This window comes from Gorilla gorilla, chromosome 9 (assembly GCF_029281585.2).
Source record: "Gorilla gorilla gorilla isolate KB3781 chromosome 9, NHGRI_mGorGor1-v2.1_pri, whole genome shotgun sequence".
Lineage (NCBI taxonomy): Eukaryota > Metazoa > Chordata > Mammalia > Primates > Hominidae > Gorilla > Gorilla gorilla.
In genome coordinates, this window is record NC_073233.2 from 110,035,389 (window position 1) to 110,056,385 (window position 20,997).

A 20,997-nucleotide genomic window follows, 5' to 3' on the forward strand; every position below is an offset into this window, starting at 1 on the left:
TTAAACAAGGTACTTCCATTCTGGTGGAGAATTGAGATTCTGTGCTTGCCTTGCTTCTGGAACTTTCATTCTTGGGTCCATATCTCTAATTCCTCTTCCAGCACGACAACTAATAATTTATGCTCAACTGTTGCTAAATGGAATTAAAATACTGTTTCTGGCTTTTACTATATTCAGGGGAATTTCAAGGGCATGATTTGTTCTGAAATCTATCAATAATAATAATAATGATTAACATTTAGAGAGTCCTTATTTTGTGCTAGGCACTGCTTTAATTCCTTTATCTGGAGTAACTCAGTGAGTCTTCACAGTAACTCTGTTATCTCTATTTTATTTTTGAGAAAGCTAGGGTACAGTTCAGCCAAAATGGTAGAACTAATAAGTGGCACACTTAGGATTCTAGCTCTGTTAATCTGGCACCAAAGTTCACGTAACCACTGTTATATACTAAAATGTATTTGAATGTTTATTTAACCAGGTCTGCGCTTTGTGCTTTAGCTGCATTTTTTAATGTAATCCTCATTATAGCCACATGAGGATTTATAGTGTAGTATGCCAGAACACTCCAGTAGTCATATTTAGATGTAAATTCTAGTCTCTATTCTGATACTATGAAGAGATAAACATATTATAGTAAATTTCTACATGTACATGCTGGAGTTTGAGGGCTAGTAAGATGATCTTTCTAGTCTTTTCTACCTTTTGAAATTATTAAATTTAATTGCTGAAATAAATCCAGACTCTGGTGGAAATGAACTAACATTGAGCACCTTTTATGCTTAAGGCAGGTGCACATTATCCCTATTTACAGATGAGGAAAAGAAGTTCAAAGATTAAATAATATGACCAACTTATTGAACAAGAAGTACAGGCAGAATCTGTTTCAGCATTGAATCTCCACCCCTGAGGATGGCTTCTACACAGGCAGAGCCTCTGTGACATTATTTTTATTTTGGGGGTTTTTAGGAAATCTTTTTTCTCCACCATTTTTTTATTTCACCATTAAGTTATCTTAAAACCAGGTCATTAGCTGTCCTTTGCTTACGTATTTTAGTTATTTTCAACAGCTTTTACTAAACATTTCGTAACCATGTACATATTACTTAATATTAACCACACCATTTCTCTGTCATCTATACCACAGGCTTTAAAAACTGGCATATTAGAGATATTAGAATGATAGTCATGTGAAAGGAGAAGAAAATGTCTACTATGTAGATTTTAGAAATTGTTGGAGTATATTATGGAAGTTAAAGTTATAGAAAGGATTTTGAAAGCATCTTTGAATTTTCTAGCTTTGTGTTAACTTTATGACTATCCTTGGTTATTTAGAATAATTAACACAGAGTAGTCTATATTAGACACTTAAGAATTTTGAATGCTTTTACTCTGTTTTAAAATTCTAGCCAGTTTCATAACATGAAATTATAGAGCATGATTAAAATTGGGAAACTTTGGTGTTTCTTAGTTGACTTGTAAGAGATTGCAGCTTTGATCTCTAAGCTGCAAGTAAACATCTGACTTGTCTATAAACACATGGTTTCAAGGCTTTGGGGGAGCCTAAGAAGATCATTGGTTTGAAAGCTGAAATAAGTGTACATTTATGACACTTGTGTTTCTGCAAAAAGAGAAGCTTTGGATTAAGTTTATCTGAGAAATGTTGCGTGATAGACAAGAACTGAAAAAAACAAGAGCTGTGACAAAGACTTACGTGGTTTAGTGGTGGTTCACTCAGTTCAATAAATCCCGTGTACTTAACGTGTGCTACACACTGATGGTTTTTGGATGGCATTAATGTGCCTAGTTTAAGGATTCCATGAGAGTTCATGATACCCAGTATTGGTGTCAACTTGGGGGTAGCCATACAGCACTAGAATCATTATAAAGTATTCAATATATTTTTAAGATATTATTTCTCTTACTGTTCTCTGGACAAGACATCAGTATCTGAAATGCCTTTCCTCACCTTCTGTCTGTTCTTGGTCATTATATCAATCTACTTTTAAGAACATATACAAATTATGCTTTTTATTGCACATGTAGAGATATACGAGGAAATGTTTGAAAGTATATAAAAGCCAAAAGAACAAATAAATGATCTCATAACCCATTGATAACTTATTGGCTGTATATTTTCAGACTGTTTAACTATAATCTTTTAATATTGCCAAACAGTTCTCTAGTACAGTTATAACTATTTGTTGTTCCACTAGCTGAAAATGATAGATAGAGCCTATTAAAATATTACTTTTTTACTGCTTTGTATGGTATTCTGATATCTTTTACCTCTTCATGTGTTACTATGTAGTTTTTGTTGGTTACAGTTTGAAATATGAGTTCCTTTTGCTTATTAAAGTGACATTTCTGGGCAAAACACCATACTGGAGGATTTGGAGGAAATCTTGAAATTGTTCCTATAAAGCAACAAATTGAAGATATATTAATGCTATGTAACCTGAGCACATTTAGATAGGAGATCACCAGCCATTGGAGTCAATCTACAACTTCCTGAACAGGCATGTTTTGGAGCCAGGCTTTGAAGAAGCTGTAGGATAAGAGAAGGAAGAGACATGGTTTGTACAAGGAGATGAAATAAGATGGGTATGATATGTATGCTGGATTAGAAATTGATAGGATACCTTCAAGAGAGGAAAGAAGCTAGTGAGATAAAGGGTTCAAAATGAATGTTAAGCCAGGAGATGGATGAAAGAGGAAGGCAGATTTATTGTCAAGGGAGGGGAAAGACTAACATCAATTATGTTTAAGGGAAGCTGGCCTAGCAACTTACATGGAAGTGGCTTGTGAGACAGAGTATAGTTTAAGTCTTTTAAGGTATACGTGAAATGATTGGCCAAACTTGTTATTGCTGAGTATAGAAAGTAAAAACAGAAATGGTATGTAAATAACTTAATATTGCTTTTGTGATCATGGAAAAGTAGGAAGAATTTGGGAAAGGAACGATGAATACCTTTGTTTTCAGTTACATAGAAGATTAAATTTATTTTCCTCCTCTTTCTTGTTCTGTTGCAACTTTGGACTCCAGTTGGAGACTGGATCTCCCTTATTCTGTACCTGACATCACCTGGCATGATGACTTTGCTCATAGTTGTTGCTCAGGAACATTCATTAACTAATTGCGTATATGAAGAAATATAGATTACTGGAGTATGTCTTTCCACTGCTCTACTGATATTTGCTAAAAAAGAGATATTGAGTAGTGTGCTTTTTTTTTTTTTTTTTTTTTTTTTTTTTTTTGAGACAGTCTTGCTCTGTGGCCCAGGCTGGAGTGTAGTGGCGCTATCTCGGCTCCTTGCAACTTCTGTCTACTGGATTCAAGCGATTCTCCTGCCTCAGCCTCCTGATTAGCTGGGATTACAGGCATGTGCCACCATGCCTGGCTAATTTTGTATTTTTACTAGAGATGAGGTTTCACCATGTTGGCCAGGCTGGTGTTGAACTCCTGACCTCAGGTGATCCTCCCGCCTCGGCCTCCCAAAGTGCTGGGATTACAGGTGTGAGCCACTGCGCCCAGCCTGCTTACTACTTTGCACAGAAATTAGAAGTATCATTTTAGCATCCCTTGTCTTTTGTCTGCCAATCAAGAAGTTTCAGAATGTTTTGATCTTTGGCCAAGTAAAGTATTGCCAGTCAGTGTCTTGGGAGATTTTAAAGTGATGACGTAGTGCTTAGTTATCTTACATAGCAAATTGTTGAGATATAAAATATATTATCAAATAGTTCAGTTACCAATTAAGCCTGCATTATATAATGTATTTGATTATCTAATGGTTTCACCCAAATCTTTTTCTCCCTTTAATGACATCCTTGAGTGTAGGGATTCTATCTTGTACTACTCATTTTTTAGCCCCCACATGTCTATAGCATTGTGTATGGCTTACAGTAACTTAAAAAAATGTGTTTTGGCTTAATTTATGCTTTAAACCTTAAAACATGTTAAAAATATATTGTCATATTAAGAATATTAATAGAACCTTGTCAAAAAATTTTTACACATGCAAATCTTTTTTCAGTGAAAACATACATACAAATAGTTTTTTTTTTTTTTTTTTGGAGACAGTCTTGCTCTGTCACTCATACTGGAGTGCATTGGCATAATCTTGGCTCACTGCAATCTCCGCCTCCTAGGTTCAAGTGATTCTCCTGCCTCACCTTCGTGAGCAGCTAGGATTACAGGTGTGCACCACCATGCCGAACTAATTTTTGTATTTTTAGTAGAGACGGGGTTTCACCATGTTGGCCAGGCTGGTCTCGAATGCCTGACCCCGTGATTTGCCCACCTCAGCCTCCCAAAGTGCTGGGATTACAGGCGTCAGCCACCATGCCCGGCTGAACATGGTCTTTATTCTTAAGACTAGAATAGTACTTCTCAACAAGGGATGATTTTGTCCCTTTCCTTCCTGGGTACATTTGGCTGTGTCTGAAGACATATTTGGTTGCTAGAATCATGTTAAGCCCTTTTTCAGCCAGTGGGGTTTAGCTGAAATGTACTTGGGTTCTCTCATTTAAGTGGTACAGAAATCATACCTCTGGAATTTAGCCCATGGTTTCCCCTTGCCTCTCTTTCAAGAATGCTTCTCTAGTCTCTCCAGCTGGCTAATTTTATAGATTATTCAGCATTGCCTTCAGAGGCTGTCACCTTTATGTGTTCTCCTCTGTATCGCTAGGTTGTACCAAGAACCTTTCCATAAACACCCTAAACCTTTTTCTATCCTCTATCATTTTATATCCATTAATAGATCATTTTATATTCATTTCTAACCTCTGTCATTTTATATTCAAGTTGTATCTATATGGATCTTTCCCACTAGAAGATAAGCTCCTCCAAGTCAGGGATTATGTGTTATTCATTTTGATGTCAGCAGTACTTGGCACTTAGTAGGTGTTCAGTAAGTGCTTTAGACAAACTGTAGCTCAGGTAATATTGTTTGGCTTAGGTTTAGTGCGGTTTTTTTGGTGGTATGGAGAGGGTTGGGATTGTGGAGAGAGAAGCTGATTGACAGGAGACTTGAGTTCTAGTTCTGCCTCTACGACCCATTAGTGCCATCACCTCAGGCATGGTTGAATGACCATTATGAGTTTTAATTATGTACAGAGTGAGGGAGGATTGGGCTACAAGGTTAAGAGGAGCACTCATCCCATAAGCTGTGTATCACAGCTCACTTAACTGAGGCCAGACAACCTTATTGAACACAGCTGTGTGTCCAGGAATAAACAGAAGAGGCTTCAGTGTAACTGCCAGATATTTTCCCCATAACTTAAGACAGCAGATTAGAAACAGTAGTTAATAGGAAATGCCCAACACCTGGGAGTCCAAATGAAGAGGTCCTTTCACTTATCTGTGAAGGAACTTTTGGCCTATACTGTCTTTATTGATGGCCTGGATAAGTGAACTATTATTGTATTCAATCTGGTTTGCATATAGTCTTCAGTAACCATTTCTCACCTGGCTAATGAAAAGCTATCTGTAAGATGCTGATGAAACAGCTTTGTAGTGACTTGTTTCTCAACCTCTGAGTCATTGACCTGAAAGTAATCATAGATGCTCTTCTACCGGTGACCCCGATGTTAGCAGTTGTTGGGGAGGTGACACATAAGGCAGTGGCCATGCGACTTTCACTCTGGCCTCTGTAGATTCGCCTCGTTGATTTGAGAGGTAAGTCTGGGTTTTGTGTAGGGAAAGCCAGGCTACTCTGTGAGTCTGAAAATATGTGTTTTAGTCTTATTGTGGGCCCTTAATTAAATGTCCATTTCTTTGTGTATAAAATGAAACAGTTGGTCAGGTGGTCTCCAAGTTTCTTTCTGACATTGTATTCTTCTGTGTAAGTTTGCCCTTCGATTTCAGCAATTGTATTATTTTTATTTGCTTAATCACCAAATGAAGCCATTCAAAAGGTTAAACTATTAAGTGTTTCAAAAGATTCAGATTATGCCTGGAACATAACTGAGTAATCTGAATATATTTTAGTGTTTGCTTCAATTAGTAGAAGTAAGTTGTGCTGTCCTTGGGTAATTAAAGGGAAACTTAACAGCCTTTCTTGGAAATATATGTATTCTGGGTTTTTCCTCAGAAATGCAGGAGAGGACCATTGGATCTGTTAGCTGCTGTGTGGAGGCTGAGAGAGCTCAGGGAAACCTTCCCAAGAGCGGACATTTGAGCTGTCCTCAAAGACTTGACAGGAGAGGAGTGGGGATGGGAAAGGAATTGAAGGCGGAGATACTGTGTGAACAAGGGCATGGAGACATGACGTAGTGATCTACGGCTGAAGTTTCCTTTCAGGTGTGAAGGGTTTTTTATATTTTGAGAACTTTGAAATTTTCCTTTTCTCTTAGATTTTAATCACATCTCCACGTGGACTTCATCTTTATAGACTGAGGTGTTCCAATTCCAGTTAGGCCTAGTCTTTGTTCCATCCCTTAAGCCATTTTCATAGTTCATCTTTTGTGTAGCAGTTACATATGTCAGTCTTGAGCAATAGTGACCAAAATTTTCCACAGTATTACAGATATGAGTGATTTACAGATGGTTAAAGTCACTGCCCACTCTTCCACTGCTCCTCCCCACCACAGTTGTAGTGGACAAAACATTTTATGAAAACTCTTACATGTATAGAACTTTGTCTTCTTTTTAAAAAGGATAGCAGAGAAATCATCTTTCTTTTATAATTCTTAGGTATGTCAGTCTTCTCTCCCTAAAATGCAAGAGTGTTTTCTGATACAGCATTGAAGTATCAGTTATTTTCTATGTGTTTATTATATGTGAATTAGAAATTCAATGAAGTGAGTTCTGTGGATAACCAAATTGAGTTCCTGCTTCAGGAACTTTTCTCAGTAATTATTAATCTTTTTAGTTATTGGAAGAATTTTGAAAAGAATTTCAATGAAACTCCTAATATATTTGCTGTACTCAAATTATCTTTCTTCCAATTTAGTAAACAGCCTTTTTACTAACTTTTTAGATTCCAAGAGCTTGAGTTTGTTCTTAGTGAGCTGCTAGGCAATTGACATCTGACATCTTAATGGGAGACTAGAATAATATTCCTCTCCATACAGAGGAACTCTTAAAAAAAAAAAAAAATCTGTAAGACCTAGAAACCTGTGAACCCACCTTCTGTGTAATCCTCATGTAACACTAAAGATCCAGCCTGCTAGCATGGGTCTCATAGATTGAGGCAGTCTCTAAGTGATCATGTTACTTAATATTTACAGTATAACCTTTTTATTAATTTCTTTTTAATGACCATGACTGTGACTATTAGTAACATTTTCTACCAATAGCCATAAAAATCCCCCTCAAAAAGGTGATAATATATTTCATAATATAATGGAATTTCATAGTCATTTAACTTGAGAGGTTCAAAGAAGAAAGCTGTATTTTCACTGACAGGATCACATTTCAGTTGCAACTTAACAGAAAGCAAGTTGAATCCTAGTTTTCAGCCTGAACAAATGTTCTGATTCTGGTGAACTAGGGAATTTAAAATATCTTTATATGATTATACCACACTGTGTTCTCTTGCTTTCTCTCTATAAACATGTTAAATCCAGAGGAGACAGAAGGGAAGACATTTAATCTGTATTTATAATTTGGTATTGAAAGACTACTGACTCTTCTAAGTAAGCCAGTCCTGTAAGCTTGATTTGTATGAGTGTCTAGCATTTATTTTCTTTAAAAAAAAAATTACACATGCATGTGTGTGTATATATGTATGTGTGTATATACATACATAGAAAAACACAGCATGTTGTAATCATACAAAGAGATATTAATGGATGGAAGAATGATGGGTGACTATTGCAAGAATTTTTGGCCATGATTGAAAGAATCCCACCACTCTTTTGCCACATACGAAATCCACAGATCTGGTAAACCACCTTAATATCTGTCATAGTCCTTCATGTAAAATTTATTCATTAATTTATTATTATCACCAGTAACCTTTATTTAGCCAAGGGTTCCTTTACTTACTTTAAATTACTTTGTTACTTATTGGTAATTTAACACCCAGTGTGTTACTAACAGTTGAAAACTTGAATGTTGCCATAAATACGCAATGGATATGGTTTCAGGTTTGTAGCTAAGTATGATTCCCTCACAGCAGACATGTGAGCCAAAAGACTAAACAGTGTTGACATCAGATATTATTTTATTTACTTTAAAACTGGTTATATGGATAACATACTTTGTTTTGCACAACACAGTAGGCAATCAATAGGTGAAGTATTTGTTCCTGTTTAATGGTGGCCTATTATATATCACAGCTGCTGAAGCAGAGGTTCAGAAAAGTTAAATTACTTCACTGAGATTGGGTAACCTAACTCCCAACTTAAATAAATCTAATGCCTTTCTACCACTGTCCTGCCCTCTTTTCTGATTGTGGAAGGCCCTGAAAGCATTACCAAAGTCTCAAAGTTACCTAAATAACATTTCCTAAAAATGACATCTAACGAATAATGAAACATCAAAGTAAAATAGATTTTTTGTATCATTTAATGAGTAGTTAAGACTAGGTAAGACTCTGTGCTTAGTATCTATTTGTATAGAAACCATCTCATTATTTGACATACATTACGTATAGAATATGTAACAGTTAAATTGTTTTATGTTTTGGGGCCCCTCCCCAAGTTATTTTGCTAACTTACAATATGAATCTTTGTAGATGATTGAAGATATTCTGTAGTGTTACCAAACTTGTTAAAAGTAAGTGGTAAAGAACACAGAAGGTTCCTTGACTGTATTATTTTCATCAAAATGGCTGGAGGAGGAGTGGGTGGTGTCAGCAGTTTACATTACAAGTTCCATATACACTTTATTTTGATGAAGACCATTTGCCCACTTTGCTAAGAAGTGTTTAGTGTGGATTTTCCTGACTCTCTTCCTGGTGATTTACCCTTTGGGAAATGTTTTCCCTCGCTGTTAGACTTGTGTTGTAATAATATTTTGGGTGGCTGAAGCCCTGTTATGTTGTTAACAGTTGAAAATTTGAATGTAACCATAAATATACAGTGAATGTGGTTCCAGATTTGTAACTAGATTCCCTCACTGTAGTCGTATGAGCCAGCCGACTGAACAGATCCTTATTTGGAAGCCACTGGTGTCTGATGTGGCCACAGAACACTGATTATAACTTTGTTTGACTGCCTAAACCTGTCTTCCTTCCTGGTCCTTGGTTGAGGGCATTACTCCTAAGTCTTGTCATGACAAATGAGGTCAGAGTTGGTACCCATCACATTTGTTTCATCTTCACAGTTTTTTTTTTTTATTCTGTGCCTAGACTGACAATTATAAAATGAAAAGATAATACTGCCAATGTCTGTAACCTATATAAGAAAGTTCACTTCTTTTTGACATCTGACATGTAGTAGTTCCATTTAAAATAGTATTTGCTCAGGAATGTCAGTTTAAGAAAAACAGTAGAATATGAGAAAACCACCAACCATCTTTTGAAGAGATTGAATTGCTATTTTGGCTCTTTTGGGTAAATAAATGTCTTTCTGTATGTAAAGATCTGAGATTATGAAACAACATGTAAAATTGCTAGGTCAATTATTTTCCTGAAATAACTGTTGTTATTCGTAAAAATACCCAGGTGCTAATAAGTCTGCCCTGCTAATTTTGATGCAGGTTGTTTGTTAACCACATTTTGAAAAACATTTACAGCAGACTTTCTGTAACTAAAATTTCTCAGGGCTGTTTTAAAATTTTTTTTATTTTTAGTTCTGCCATTTCTCTTTTTTTGCCTTTTCCCCGTAAGGTGATTATTACGAAAAGAGCTAGGTGGACCTTATCATTGGAATTCTAGTCTTTGTTTTCAGTTCATACTCTAATGACATCTGTTGTTTTCTATATCATGAAATCAGGACAAATACAATTTTTGAACTTTTGGGAGGAATATTCTCAGTCACTATGGCATTAGGAAAAGATGTTCAATTTTGCTGAACATAACTTCAGGTACACGCCATTTGGGATCAAGATTGAGAGAACTGTGCTTGCTTCAGGAAGCCTGCACTTGAGCTTTGGCATTATTCTCACGGCTGGTCCATCCTCACCCTTTCCTTAGGGAATAATCATTTCCCAGGGGAGATGTATTATATATAAACATGTCAGCATGTCACTTTTTTTGTCAACATGGTTAAGTTGTGTTTAAATTGGTTTCATGCTTGCGGGCAAATGTTAATTTTATCAAACCTAAAGCTATAGGGTCAGATTATAGTGTGGTGTACAGTTTGTAGACTTATAATAAATGGTCATGTTTGCTTTTATGTATTTCTGCTCATACTTGTTCATAATTTTAACTCATTAACAGCCTTCAGTGATAGCTTAATTATTTAAATTTCAATTTAAGTTTCTGATTTCCTGTAGTGCAGAAACCGTATTATCATAGAGGCAAAATGTTTACGTCTTCTCATGCATGTCAAGGAAATATAGTATATGCATAATCACTGAATTTTTGAGGTTCTAGAAATAGTCCACCATGGACATATACAAATATAAAAAGCCTATAGTTGTGGTTTAGGAACTGTGGCTCATGGAAGGATTAGATTGAACAATGTATCATTGTTCCTAGAGTCAATTAAGCGTGTAGGTTTAGCTAGTTTGGGAACAGCCTCTAGCATGTGACTCTATAACACTTGCACAACAAACATGGGCTTGATAAGTGAGCAGTAAATCTGGGCTGCCTGCCCACTCCCAGTACTGCCATCATAGTATTTTGAGGGCCTGACAACAATATTAAAAGCTTAAAACATTCTTCACACCATTTTGTATTATTCCTGGTTTTCCAGTTTTATTGTTTACTATAAGTCAATTTTTCTTAATAAAAAAAGATTGTTTAGTTGGTCACTTGATTTCTCATTAGATACTAGGCTTTGTGAGGTCTTACATATATTTAAGTTCAAGTTTTCTCACTTTTCTTCAGGGAAGTGGGTGACTTGGTTGTCCTGATGTCTCTTTTGGGCACATAAAGCACATTTTTGTCATGTTATCTTTGTTCACTTTTATCAGAAAAAATTCAGTGTCTGAGCAGGTCACTATCATCAAAAGTGCATGTTTGGGTTTTTTTCTCTTTTCCCCTTACAACACAATGAAGACAGTCTTAAAGGTGTGTTAGGGGCTTAAACACTTGACAGCTGCATTTTTTAAAAAGTTTCTAATTATGATATTAGGAGTGTCCATAAAAAGCTTCTATTTATAACGTTTGTAGATTATATTAAATTCCTAACGCCTAATTTGTGCCATCTGACATCCGAAATCTTAGCAGACTTGGAAGGAACCAGTTTGTTAGGTAGCTGTGCACAGGTACAAACGATTTAAGATTACACTCCTGGGATTTTGTGAAAAATCGGTTTTATAAGTTTTTTAGTTTAGAAGAAACATATTTTCAAAAACGGATTATGAAAAGAGGACAAAAGATACAATATAGTTAGGTTTAAGTTTAAAAGCAGTTTCATTCTACTGATACTAGTTCTAGATTTTAACCAAGATGGAATCATTTTACAAATTGAGAGTTTCAGAGGATGCTTAACTCCTCAGATTAGTGGTTTTGCTTTATCATGGACACAAAATATTTACCCTCCAGGCATATGTCATTCTTAAAACAATGTAGGTGATCAAATCTCAAAGTAGTATCTAAGGCAGTGCTTCTCAAACTTTAACGAACGTACAGAGGATCTCATTAAACTATAGATTCTTCATCAGTGGGTTGGGTGGAGCCTGAGTTTCTGCAGTTTTAACTAGCTCCTGGGTGTGCTCAGTGCTGCTGGCCCAAGGCCCACACTCTTGAATAGCAGGGGTATGAAAGAATTGATAGTATCCATTCTTTGAAGTTTCCAAACCTTATCACAGTATCAGTATCAATGTTAATCTCTTTCTTAGTATATTATTTTTAGTTACTTATTTTACTAACCTACATGAGCACTAACCTCCTACTAGTGCTTTCACAAATTAGCATTATAAAATTATAATCCTAAACTTTGAAGATAGGTATAAGAAAGTCATCAGTGTTTTCATTACTATAAAACCCATTTTGATTATGTTGTTCAGTGTTCCTTAAATAAGGGTTATAGATTCAGCATTTGAAAATAAAACACAATCAAGAATTTGAAGTGTGTTTTAGAATTTATTAGGATGAGCTTTGGCTAATGCTTAAGAAATATTGTTTATTCTTTGCTTTGGTTTATATTGACAGAACCGACTATCTTATGGCTTAAGTAAAAATTGATTGTATGGAAAGGTTTTTAGCAATTAATATTTTGCGGCATTTGGTTATAGGGATGAGATTTTTATTTTATTTCCAAATTATTATGTTGTTCCCCTTCCCCAGGAGCCAATATGTCTACACTTGCTGAGGTCCTTTTCTAGTTCATTCTCTGTCTCTCTCTGTTTGTTTGTTTGTTTGTTTGTTTTTGCTGGCGAGGTGTTTATTGACAGGTTGTGGTGCCGCACAGGTCCTCAAAGCCCAGCCAGCCAGCAGGTACCCAGGGCGCAGTGCTCGCCCTACAGCAGGAGGGTCTCCGTTCACATGTCCAGGCTTCTGGTTCATTCTTTCCCTAAGCTGATAGCTCTCTGCAGGTTGAAGTAATGGTCCAGAAACATTTTTATCATTTCTGTTCCTTGCCTTCAAACCTGTGGCATCTACCTACTGCATCTCTTCATTACTTATCGGTGAAAACCAAACTCCTATTAAAGCTCTTAAACCAGACCTGTCATCTTCACTTAACTGAACTCTTATCTCATTTTTAACAAAACATGTTCTTGGCCCATTCACCATGAAGTTTTTCCTATTTTAAATATTGGGGTAGCAACAGAATGAAATATTTGAGGGCTTTTTGTGTACCAGGAGTCACAGTCCTGGTTGCTTTTATATATGTTACTGAATTTAATTACCTCAACCCTGGAAAGTAAGTAAATAAATCAGTCCCACTTTATTGAAGGTAGAGCAGATTGATAAAAATTGCCCACACAATCCAGATTGTCATTGGCAGAGCTGGGATTGTAATATACATCTGCTTGACTTTTCTTTTCCACAGAGGAGGCTTCCAAAAGGAGGAGGCTTCTGGGTCTTTAAAAGGTTGGATAGAAATTAGGTGCTTTGTGGGCCAGTTGGGGAAAAGATTACCCCTGGAGGAAGAGTAGCGTCAAGAAATGTAGCAGACATTTCAAAAGAATAAAAAATCTATATTAAATTTGTATAGCTGACAAAACCTGATTTACATAAAGGTTTTTTTTTTTTTTGAGACAGAGTTTTGTTCTTGTTGCCCAGGCTGGAGTGCAATGGCGTGATCTTGGCTCATCACAACCTCTGCCTCCTGGGTTTAAGCGATTCTCCTGCCTTAGCCTCCCAAGTAGCTGGGATTACAGGGGATTACAGGCGTGTGCCACCACGCCCGGCTAATTCTGTGTTTTTAGTAAAGACAGGGTTCCTCCATGTTGGTCAGGCTGGTCTTGAACTCCCAACTTCAGGTGGTCCGCCCTCCTTGGCCTCCCAAAGAGCTGGGATTACAGGCGTGAGCCACCGCGCCTGGCCCAGCATATTTTTTTAAGCTTCAAACCACCAACTTAAAGGCGTAGAAATAGTAAGCATAATACCGCCATAACCAGTTTATCTCTTTACCAGTGCTATCAGTTAACAAATCATGAACATTGTGTATTATGTATATTACATGTAGCTTTCTGTTCTGACAGCAGAGTTTATGTGCTAGTTCTGGATTCGTCTTAATAGATGATTTGAAAAAGAAAGCATTTAAAAGGATTCTCTGTAAAAATTCTACGCGGCTAGTAGCAAACTATCATTTTAGAAAAACCGTTCTTTACTTTGAGACCAGTAAGATGGAGTGACAAGAACTCCCGAGCCAGAAGCTAGAAGACGTGTTTTTATTCCTGGTAATACCACATAACTGGAATTGCAGTTGCCAGTAATACGAGAATTTGCTTAACTTTCACCAGCCAATGAAGTTATTTGCTTGCTTTCTTACCTCCTATTACAGTGGAAGCAATGCTTGTATCCTATTCCTTCCTCCTCTCTGAAGGATGACTGTGCCCCATCAATAATCCCTTCGCACATCTTCAGCTACTCTGTGTTCACATTTAAACACTTGTATCCCTTCCTCTTGAAAAAACAAGAACTCATAACCATCTAGTTAGCTTTTTATTTCCTGTGCACAACTAAATTTGTCTGCTTCTTTACTTCCTACTCACTGTACTCTCACTGTCCCTCTAAAATGGCTCTTGGCCAGTGTCACCAATAATTTCTTTCATTTTTTTTTTTTTTTTTTTTGAGACGGAGTCTGGCTCTGTTGCCCAGGCTGGAGTGCAGTGGTGCCATCTCGGCTCACTGCAAGTTCCGCCTCCCAGGTTCTCGCCATTCTCCTGCCTCAGCCTCCCTGAGGAGCTGGGACTACAGGCGCCCGCCACCACGCCTGGCTAATTTTTTTGTATTTTTAGTAGAGACAGGGTTTCACTGTGTTAGCCAGGATGGTCTTGATCTCCTGACCTCGTGATCTGCCCGCCTCGGCCTCCCAAAGTACTGGGATTACAGGCATGAGCCACCGCGCCCGGCCATGTCACCAATAATTTCTATATTGCCAATCCTAGTATGACTACAATCCTTATTTGTAATTTCATATTTTGAAAAGGTTGGTGTCGCTAAAGTCAGTAAGGCTACAAAGATGTTTAGAGAAAGTTTGTTGTTATGGCAAAAGAAAAGAGCTTTCTTTTTATTAATTTATTTGATAAATATTTGTTGAGTACTCTTCCAGTCATTGACCATATAGTAGTAGATAAAATGGACAAAGTCCCTATTTTCCTAGAGTTTATGTTCTCATTGGGGAAAACAGGCAAACGAAATAAATAAAATATTATCAAGCAAAAATAAAGTCAAGCAGAGGGAGTTAGGAGTTTGGGTATGGTGAATTTTAGATGATATAGCCAGCGAAGGCCTTACAGAGAACATGGCATTTGAGCAAAGACAAGGAGGTAAGAGAAGGTACCATTACAGGTATCTGGGGCTGGGGACGAGTGAGCCTAGCAAGCAATTTGTTTGGTCTTAGCAAAAATAGTTATTTTGTGATATGCAGTGTTTTTATGAAGTTCTTGTGATTAAAAAGAAGGATTTTTTGTGTGTGTACAGTTGACCTTTGAACAACATTGCTATGACCTATATGGGTCTACTTATGTGGATTTTTTTCAATAAATATATTGGAACATTTTTTGGAGATTGGTGACAATTTGGAAAAATTCAGATGAGCTTCATACCCTGGAAATATCAAAAAAATTAAGAAAAATTTAGGTGTCTCATGAATGCATAAAATATATGTATACAGTAGTCTATTTTATCATTTCCTACCATAAAATATATATATATTTATTATAATAGTTAAAATTTATCAAAACTTTTACACACCCCTGAGAAGTAGAGAAAAGTCATGACATTAGAAGAAAAAGTTGAATTGCTTGATAGGTAGCTGTGATTGTCACCATTTCAGACAAATGATTCATCTTGTAAACAAAGGATATAAACTTAATGGTATTGCTATTGACAGATACAATATAGTACTGTGAATGCATTTTCTCTTCATGGTGTTCTGTTCTGTTCTGTTCTGTTCTGTTCTGTTCCGTTCTGAAACAGCGTCTCACTGTGTTGCCCAGGCTGGAGTGCAGTGGCACGATCTTAGCCCACTATGTAACCTCCACCTCCTAGGCTCAAGCAGTCCTCCCACCTCAGCCTCCCAAGTATCTGGGACCACAGGTGTGCACCATATGCCTGGCTAATTTTTTATATTTTGTGTAGAAATGGGTTTTGCTGTGTTGTCCAGGCTGATCCTCAAACTCCTGAGCTCAATTCACCTGCTTCGGCCTCCCAATGTGCTGGAATTACAGGTGTGAGCCACCATGCCTGGCCTTTTGTGGTCTTCTTCATAACATTTTCTTTTCTCTGATTTACTTTATTGTAAGAATATAGCATATAAATACAACATAATGGACTGTCAACAGTAGGCTGTCAGTAATTAAGGTTTTGGGAATCAATAGTTATACGTGGATTTTTGACTGCATCAGAGGGTTGGTGCCCCTAACTCTTGCATTTTCATGGGCCAACTGTATACTGTTGCAAATTGATAAAACATTTCTTTTTCATAGTTTAATCTTACAGAATAAATGAAAACAAAATATTCTAAAGTTAATTTTATTCCACATTTTCTTTGGTATCTAAATTGGGGCATGTATTTTTTTTTTTCCCGAGACACATTTTCTTTAGTGTCTCAATGGGTGCATGTATTTTTTTTTTTTTCTCCCTCTTGTCATCCAGGCTGGAGTGCAGTGGCGTAATCTCGATTCACTGCAACCTCTGCCTCCTGTGTTCAAGCAATTCTCCTGCTTCAGCCTCCTGAGAAGCTGGGATTACAGGCACGCACCACCATGCCTGGGTAATTCTTGTATTTTTAGTGGAGACGGGGTTTCACCATATTGGCCAGCCTGGTCTCGAACTCCTGACCTCGTGTTTCACCCGCCTCAGCCTCCCAAAGTGCTGGGATTACAGGCGTGAGCCACCGCATCCGGCCAGGTGCATGTATTTATAGTTGGAAATTTAGGCAATAGCATCTTTATTCCTTAAAGAGACATAGATCTTTTTTTCTCCCAGGCCAGGCACAGTGGCTTACACCTGTAATCCCAGCACTTTGGGAGGCTGAGGTGGGCGGATCGCTTTAGGTCAGGAGTTCAAGACCAGCCTGGCCAACATGGTAAAACTCCATCTCTACTAAAAATACAAAAAAGTTAGCCAGTGTGGTGGCACACACCTATAATCACAGCTACTTGGAAGGCTGAGGCATGAGAATTGCTTAAACCCAGGAGACGGAGATTGTACTGAGCCAAGATCACACCACTGCATTCCAGCCTGGGTGATGGAGTGAGGCTATCTTTAAAAAAAAAAAAAAAAAAAAAATTATTCTTCTCCCATCTCCAATAAATAATATTTAAGTCCCATTCTAGCTAGAGGCTGTGATTCTTTCTTAGTGTATTAGTGGTAAGATATAATTATTGATGAGATAGCAGTCTGGATCCATTTCAGGATAGTTAATGACACAGTGTCATTTCTTTGCCATTTACATGGTTATCAGTAGGATGATTAAAGAAGAGAGAACTCAGATCTGAAACTTAAAACAGCTACAAAAAAAAAAAAAACCAGTGATTTGGCCATCCAGAAGTAAACACTGTTAAAACATTTTTATGTTAATTCTTTTTATGTACTTTTTTTTTTTTTTTTGAGATGGAGTCTAGCTCTGTTGTCCAGGCTGTAGTGCAGTGGCCCGATCTCAGCTCACTGCAAGCTCCGTCTCCCGGGTTCACGCCATTCTCCTGCCTCAGCTTCCTGCATAGCTGGGACTACAGGTGCCTGCCACCACGCCCAGCTAATTTTTTTGTATTTTTAGTAGAGACAGGGTTTCACCGTGTTAGCCAGGATGGTCTCGATCTCCTGACCTTGTGATCTGCCCGCCTCGGCCTCCCAGAGTCTTTCTATGTACTTTCACTACACACACACACACACACACACACACTAAACAATTAGCCTTGTCCGATACGTACTGTTTTATAACCTATTTTTTAAAACTGTATTATTAATATTTTTTCATATTATATGTTCTTCTAAAACATTTTCAGCAGCTGCATACAGTCCATCATATATATCCATGTTTAACCAATTCCCTATCATTAAATGTTAACTGGCTTTCAAATCCTTGCTGTAATAAATGATACTGAAGAGATGTTTATATATAAGGTTTTTATTACTTCTGGATATTAATGCAGGATACTTTTTAAGGTAGTTTTATTTGTATAATATATCTAGTTTTTCTTTCATTGAAACAATGAAACTTTGCTACAAGAAAACTTAGTACTTATTGCAAGTTTGTATATCAGATAACGTGCTAGATGCCTTGCAGTCTTACATTTCATGGTATTTAGCTGTTTTAATTCCCAACTGTATAGATTAAGAAATCTATATGTATACATGTATTTCTCAGTAGGTTAACAATTATGTAGAAAATGTTCAGCAAATATCAAAGGGCTTTATGTAAGAACATGTTATTCAGGAGCCACAGGGGAAAATGAAAACTTACAGATGAAGTTTAAAGTTCTGCTTTGGCTTTGGAGTATATAAGAAGACGACTTTTGGGGTTTTGTGGTGTTTTACCTTAAAAAGGCGTTTTAGGCCTAAAAATTATGTTATTTGGCATTCTTATCTCTAGGAGAAAATAACTGTATGATTTTCTTATTAATCTTGGGTTTTAGTCATATGGTTACTCTTTTAGTTTACAAACTACATTGTATCTTTGCATTAGAAGGGGTAATAATTATCTTACTAGTTGAAGATGATTTCCTTTCACTTAAAATTCCAGGCATAACTTTTTCAGATGTTGCACTTGTAAGATCTAAGAGTTGAAAGTTGAGTGATTTAAGGGTGAAAAATGTCTGTTGCAGAGGGAGGCTGGTGGGAGCAGTGAGATGCTGTGACTTAATGCTTTTACAGAGCTCGCTTGGCACCCTTTGATTATGAGCCCACAAGATAAGAATTGTTTTTGGAACCTGGTATTTGTTTCCTAATGCAGTGGTTTGTTTTGTCTTAGTCACATCGATCAGACAACAACATGGCAGGACCCCAGGAAGGCCATGCTGTCCCAGATGAACGTCACAGCCCCCACCAGTCCACCAGTGCAGCAGAATATGATGAACTCGGCTTCAGGTGAGTGAGACACTGTAATTACAGCACATGGAGTAATGCTTATGCATTGGTAAAAGTTGATGTGGAAAATAGTCATTACTCGTTTACAGAAACTGGGACATGGTGATGTTTATTGTCTCTCCAGTTTGATACAGAAGACATAGTCTATTTTAAAATAACGTAAGCTATATTATTGCCTTGTATAGTTGTTAACGCATAAGGGGGCCGATAATTGAAAGCCAGTGGTTCTTTAAGATTTGGTTCTGAAGCGGGTATCTCAGATTTTTAGTTCTGTTAATTTTGACGTATTTGGTTTTATTCTGCTGCTTTCTTGTGTCTCAGGTATTTGAGTTGAATTTACCCTCTTCCCTTTGTGGTTTGGATGGAAAGCCAAGCTATAGTGTTCTTATTTTTTATTTTCTTTTATTTTTTTTTCCTTTTTTTTTTTTTTTTTTGCTATGGTGTTCTTAACCCAACTTTTAATGTGGTGTTATTCATTCTACTCTGAAAATATCTGGAAGGCAGTAACTTTTGTAAACCCAAAAGAATATTTCTTATTCCCAGGGCAAGCATGGATTATTAAACGCATCTTCACCTTTTTTACTAGAAGATAAGCCTGAGTATAAATCTTTTTTCTACCTCTTATTTGGCAGTTTACTTGAATCTGCAGTTTTTCTCATCTACATAATGGGAAGTAACAGTGCCCCTTATGATAGAAGGGAGGATATGAAAGGAAATAATACAATTTATATGAAGCCTCTAGTAATTACAGAGTAGGTACTAAGTGAAAGTTTAGCCCCTTCATCTTCCTTATCAGATACTGTCTGGCCTCTTTCTCCTTTGTTAGGTGGCTTCAAGGCCACAGTTAGCCCATTATGTACCTTTGTACATATTAGGAAAAGGTGCCCTTCCTCTGGGAAGATGTAACATTGTGCCTGGCATCAGAGATTGGAGCATTTGGGCTGGATTTCTGACCACTCCCCCGGCCCCCACGCTTTACCCCGCTGCTCAGTGCCCAGGTTCAGGACACAGATGGCAACAATAGTATGTGGCAGCTCTAGTAGACTGGATGGCTTTCTCCACCACCCATGAATTTTCCCTAGATAACAAGCATATTTAGTAGCTACACAGTAGATTTCTTAAACAGCAGTCTTTGGCAAGGGACTGTTGTGGTTGGGTGGGAAGGGTGGTACCATTAGTTGACAGGAGGGTTCCTTGACTAGGCGAATTCACAGAACTTGAAATGTCCTTCTGCCCCTTGTGCTGGAATGTTTCTGCTGTTACATACCTCTGCTCTTGCTTTTGGTGGGTTGAACATTTGAGTTCTAAAGAGTTAAGAGTGGAAAACAAAGAAAATGGCAACATTTGTGATTGGGCTTTTCTTGACATAGACTTTAAATTCTGAAGAAAAATTCCTTAAATCTAAATTTAACTCATTATAATATGAATACATTCTCAATCTCTTTTATATGTGACACTTAAGTAAAAAAAAATTTTTTTTTTCTTTTTTTTTTTTTTTGAGACGGAGTCTCACTCTGTCACCCAGTCTGGAGTGCAATGGCATGGTCTCAGCTCACTGCAACCTCTGCCTCCCGAGTTCAAGTGATTCTCGCGCTTCAGCCTCCCGAGTAGCTGGTACTAGAGGCGCCTGCCTCCACACCCAGCTAATTTTTGTATTTGTAGTAGAGACGGGGTTTCACTATGTTGGCCAGGCTGGTCTCAAACTCCTGACCTTGTGATCCACCCACCTTGGCCTCCCAAAGTGCTGGGATAACAGGTGTGAGCCACCATGCCTGGCCCCTAATTAAAAAAATTTTAAGACAAAAATTGTACAAATATTAATATTTTTACTTGGCAACTATTATGTTTTTTTATTACCAAATTTTCAAATAAAGTTGTGAAATCTGCCCTGTATTTATGGTTAAACAAGATGATTCACATTATTCATTTTGTCATGCTCCATCTAAAAATTATCTAGGCAGTTAATGACAAATAACATTAATTTAAACTTTATTTTGGAAGAGTAAGTATTTTGCGTCTAACAAGGTTGATTGTAATTCTTTTAGAACATTGCTTTGGTTGTGTCCTGTTATGTTGTCTGATGGTAATGGTCTAGAGAAATGAGAGTATTTCGGCTGAAATTTATGCTTTAAGTCAAAGGTATGTATCAACTTGGTTTTAGTGGGTTTTTTTGTTTTTTTTCTCTTAGATGGAGTTTTGCTGTTGTAGCCCAGGCTGGAGTGCAATGGCACGATCTCAGCTC

General features: G+C 37.2%; 1 protein-coding gene across 12 annotated transcripts in view; it reads left to right on the forward strand.

Annotated features, from left to right (window-relative positions):
* YAP1 (Yes1 associated transcriptional regulator) overlaps window positions 1-20,997 on the forward strand; it is a 125,239-nt gene that overhangs the window by 35,926 nt on the left and 68,316 nt on the right. For all 12 annotated transcript variants that reach the window (XM_031016073.3, XM_031016077.3, XM_031016075.3 and 9 more), the window contains exon 3: window positions 18,640-18,755. In XM_031016073.3, the coding sequence (XP_030871933.1) occupies window positions 18,640-18,755 (116 nt within the window). The remainder of the gene's footprint in view (window positions 1-18,639; window positions 18,756-20,997) is intronic.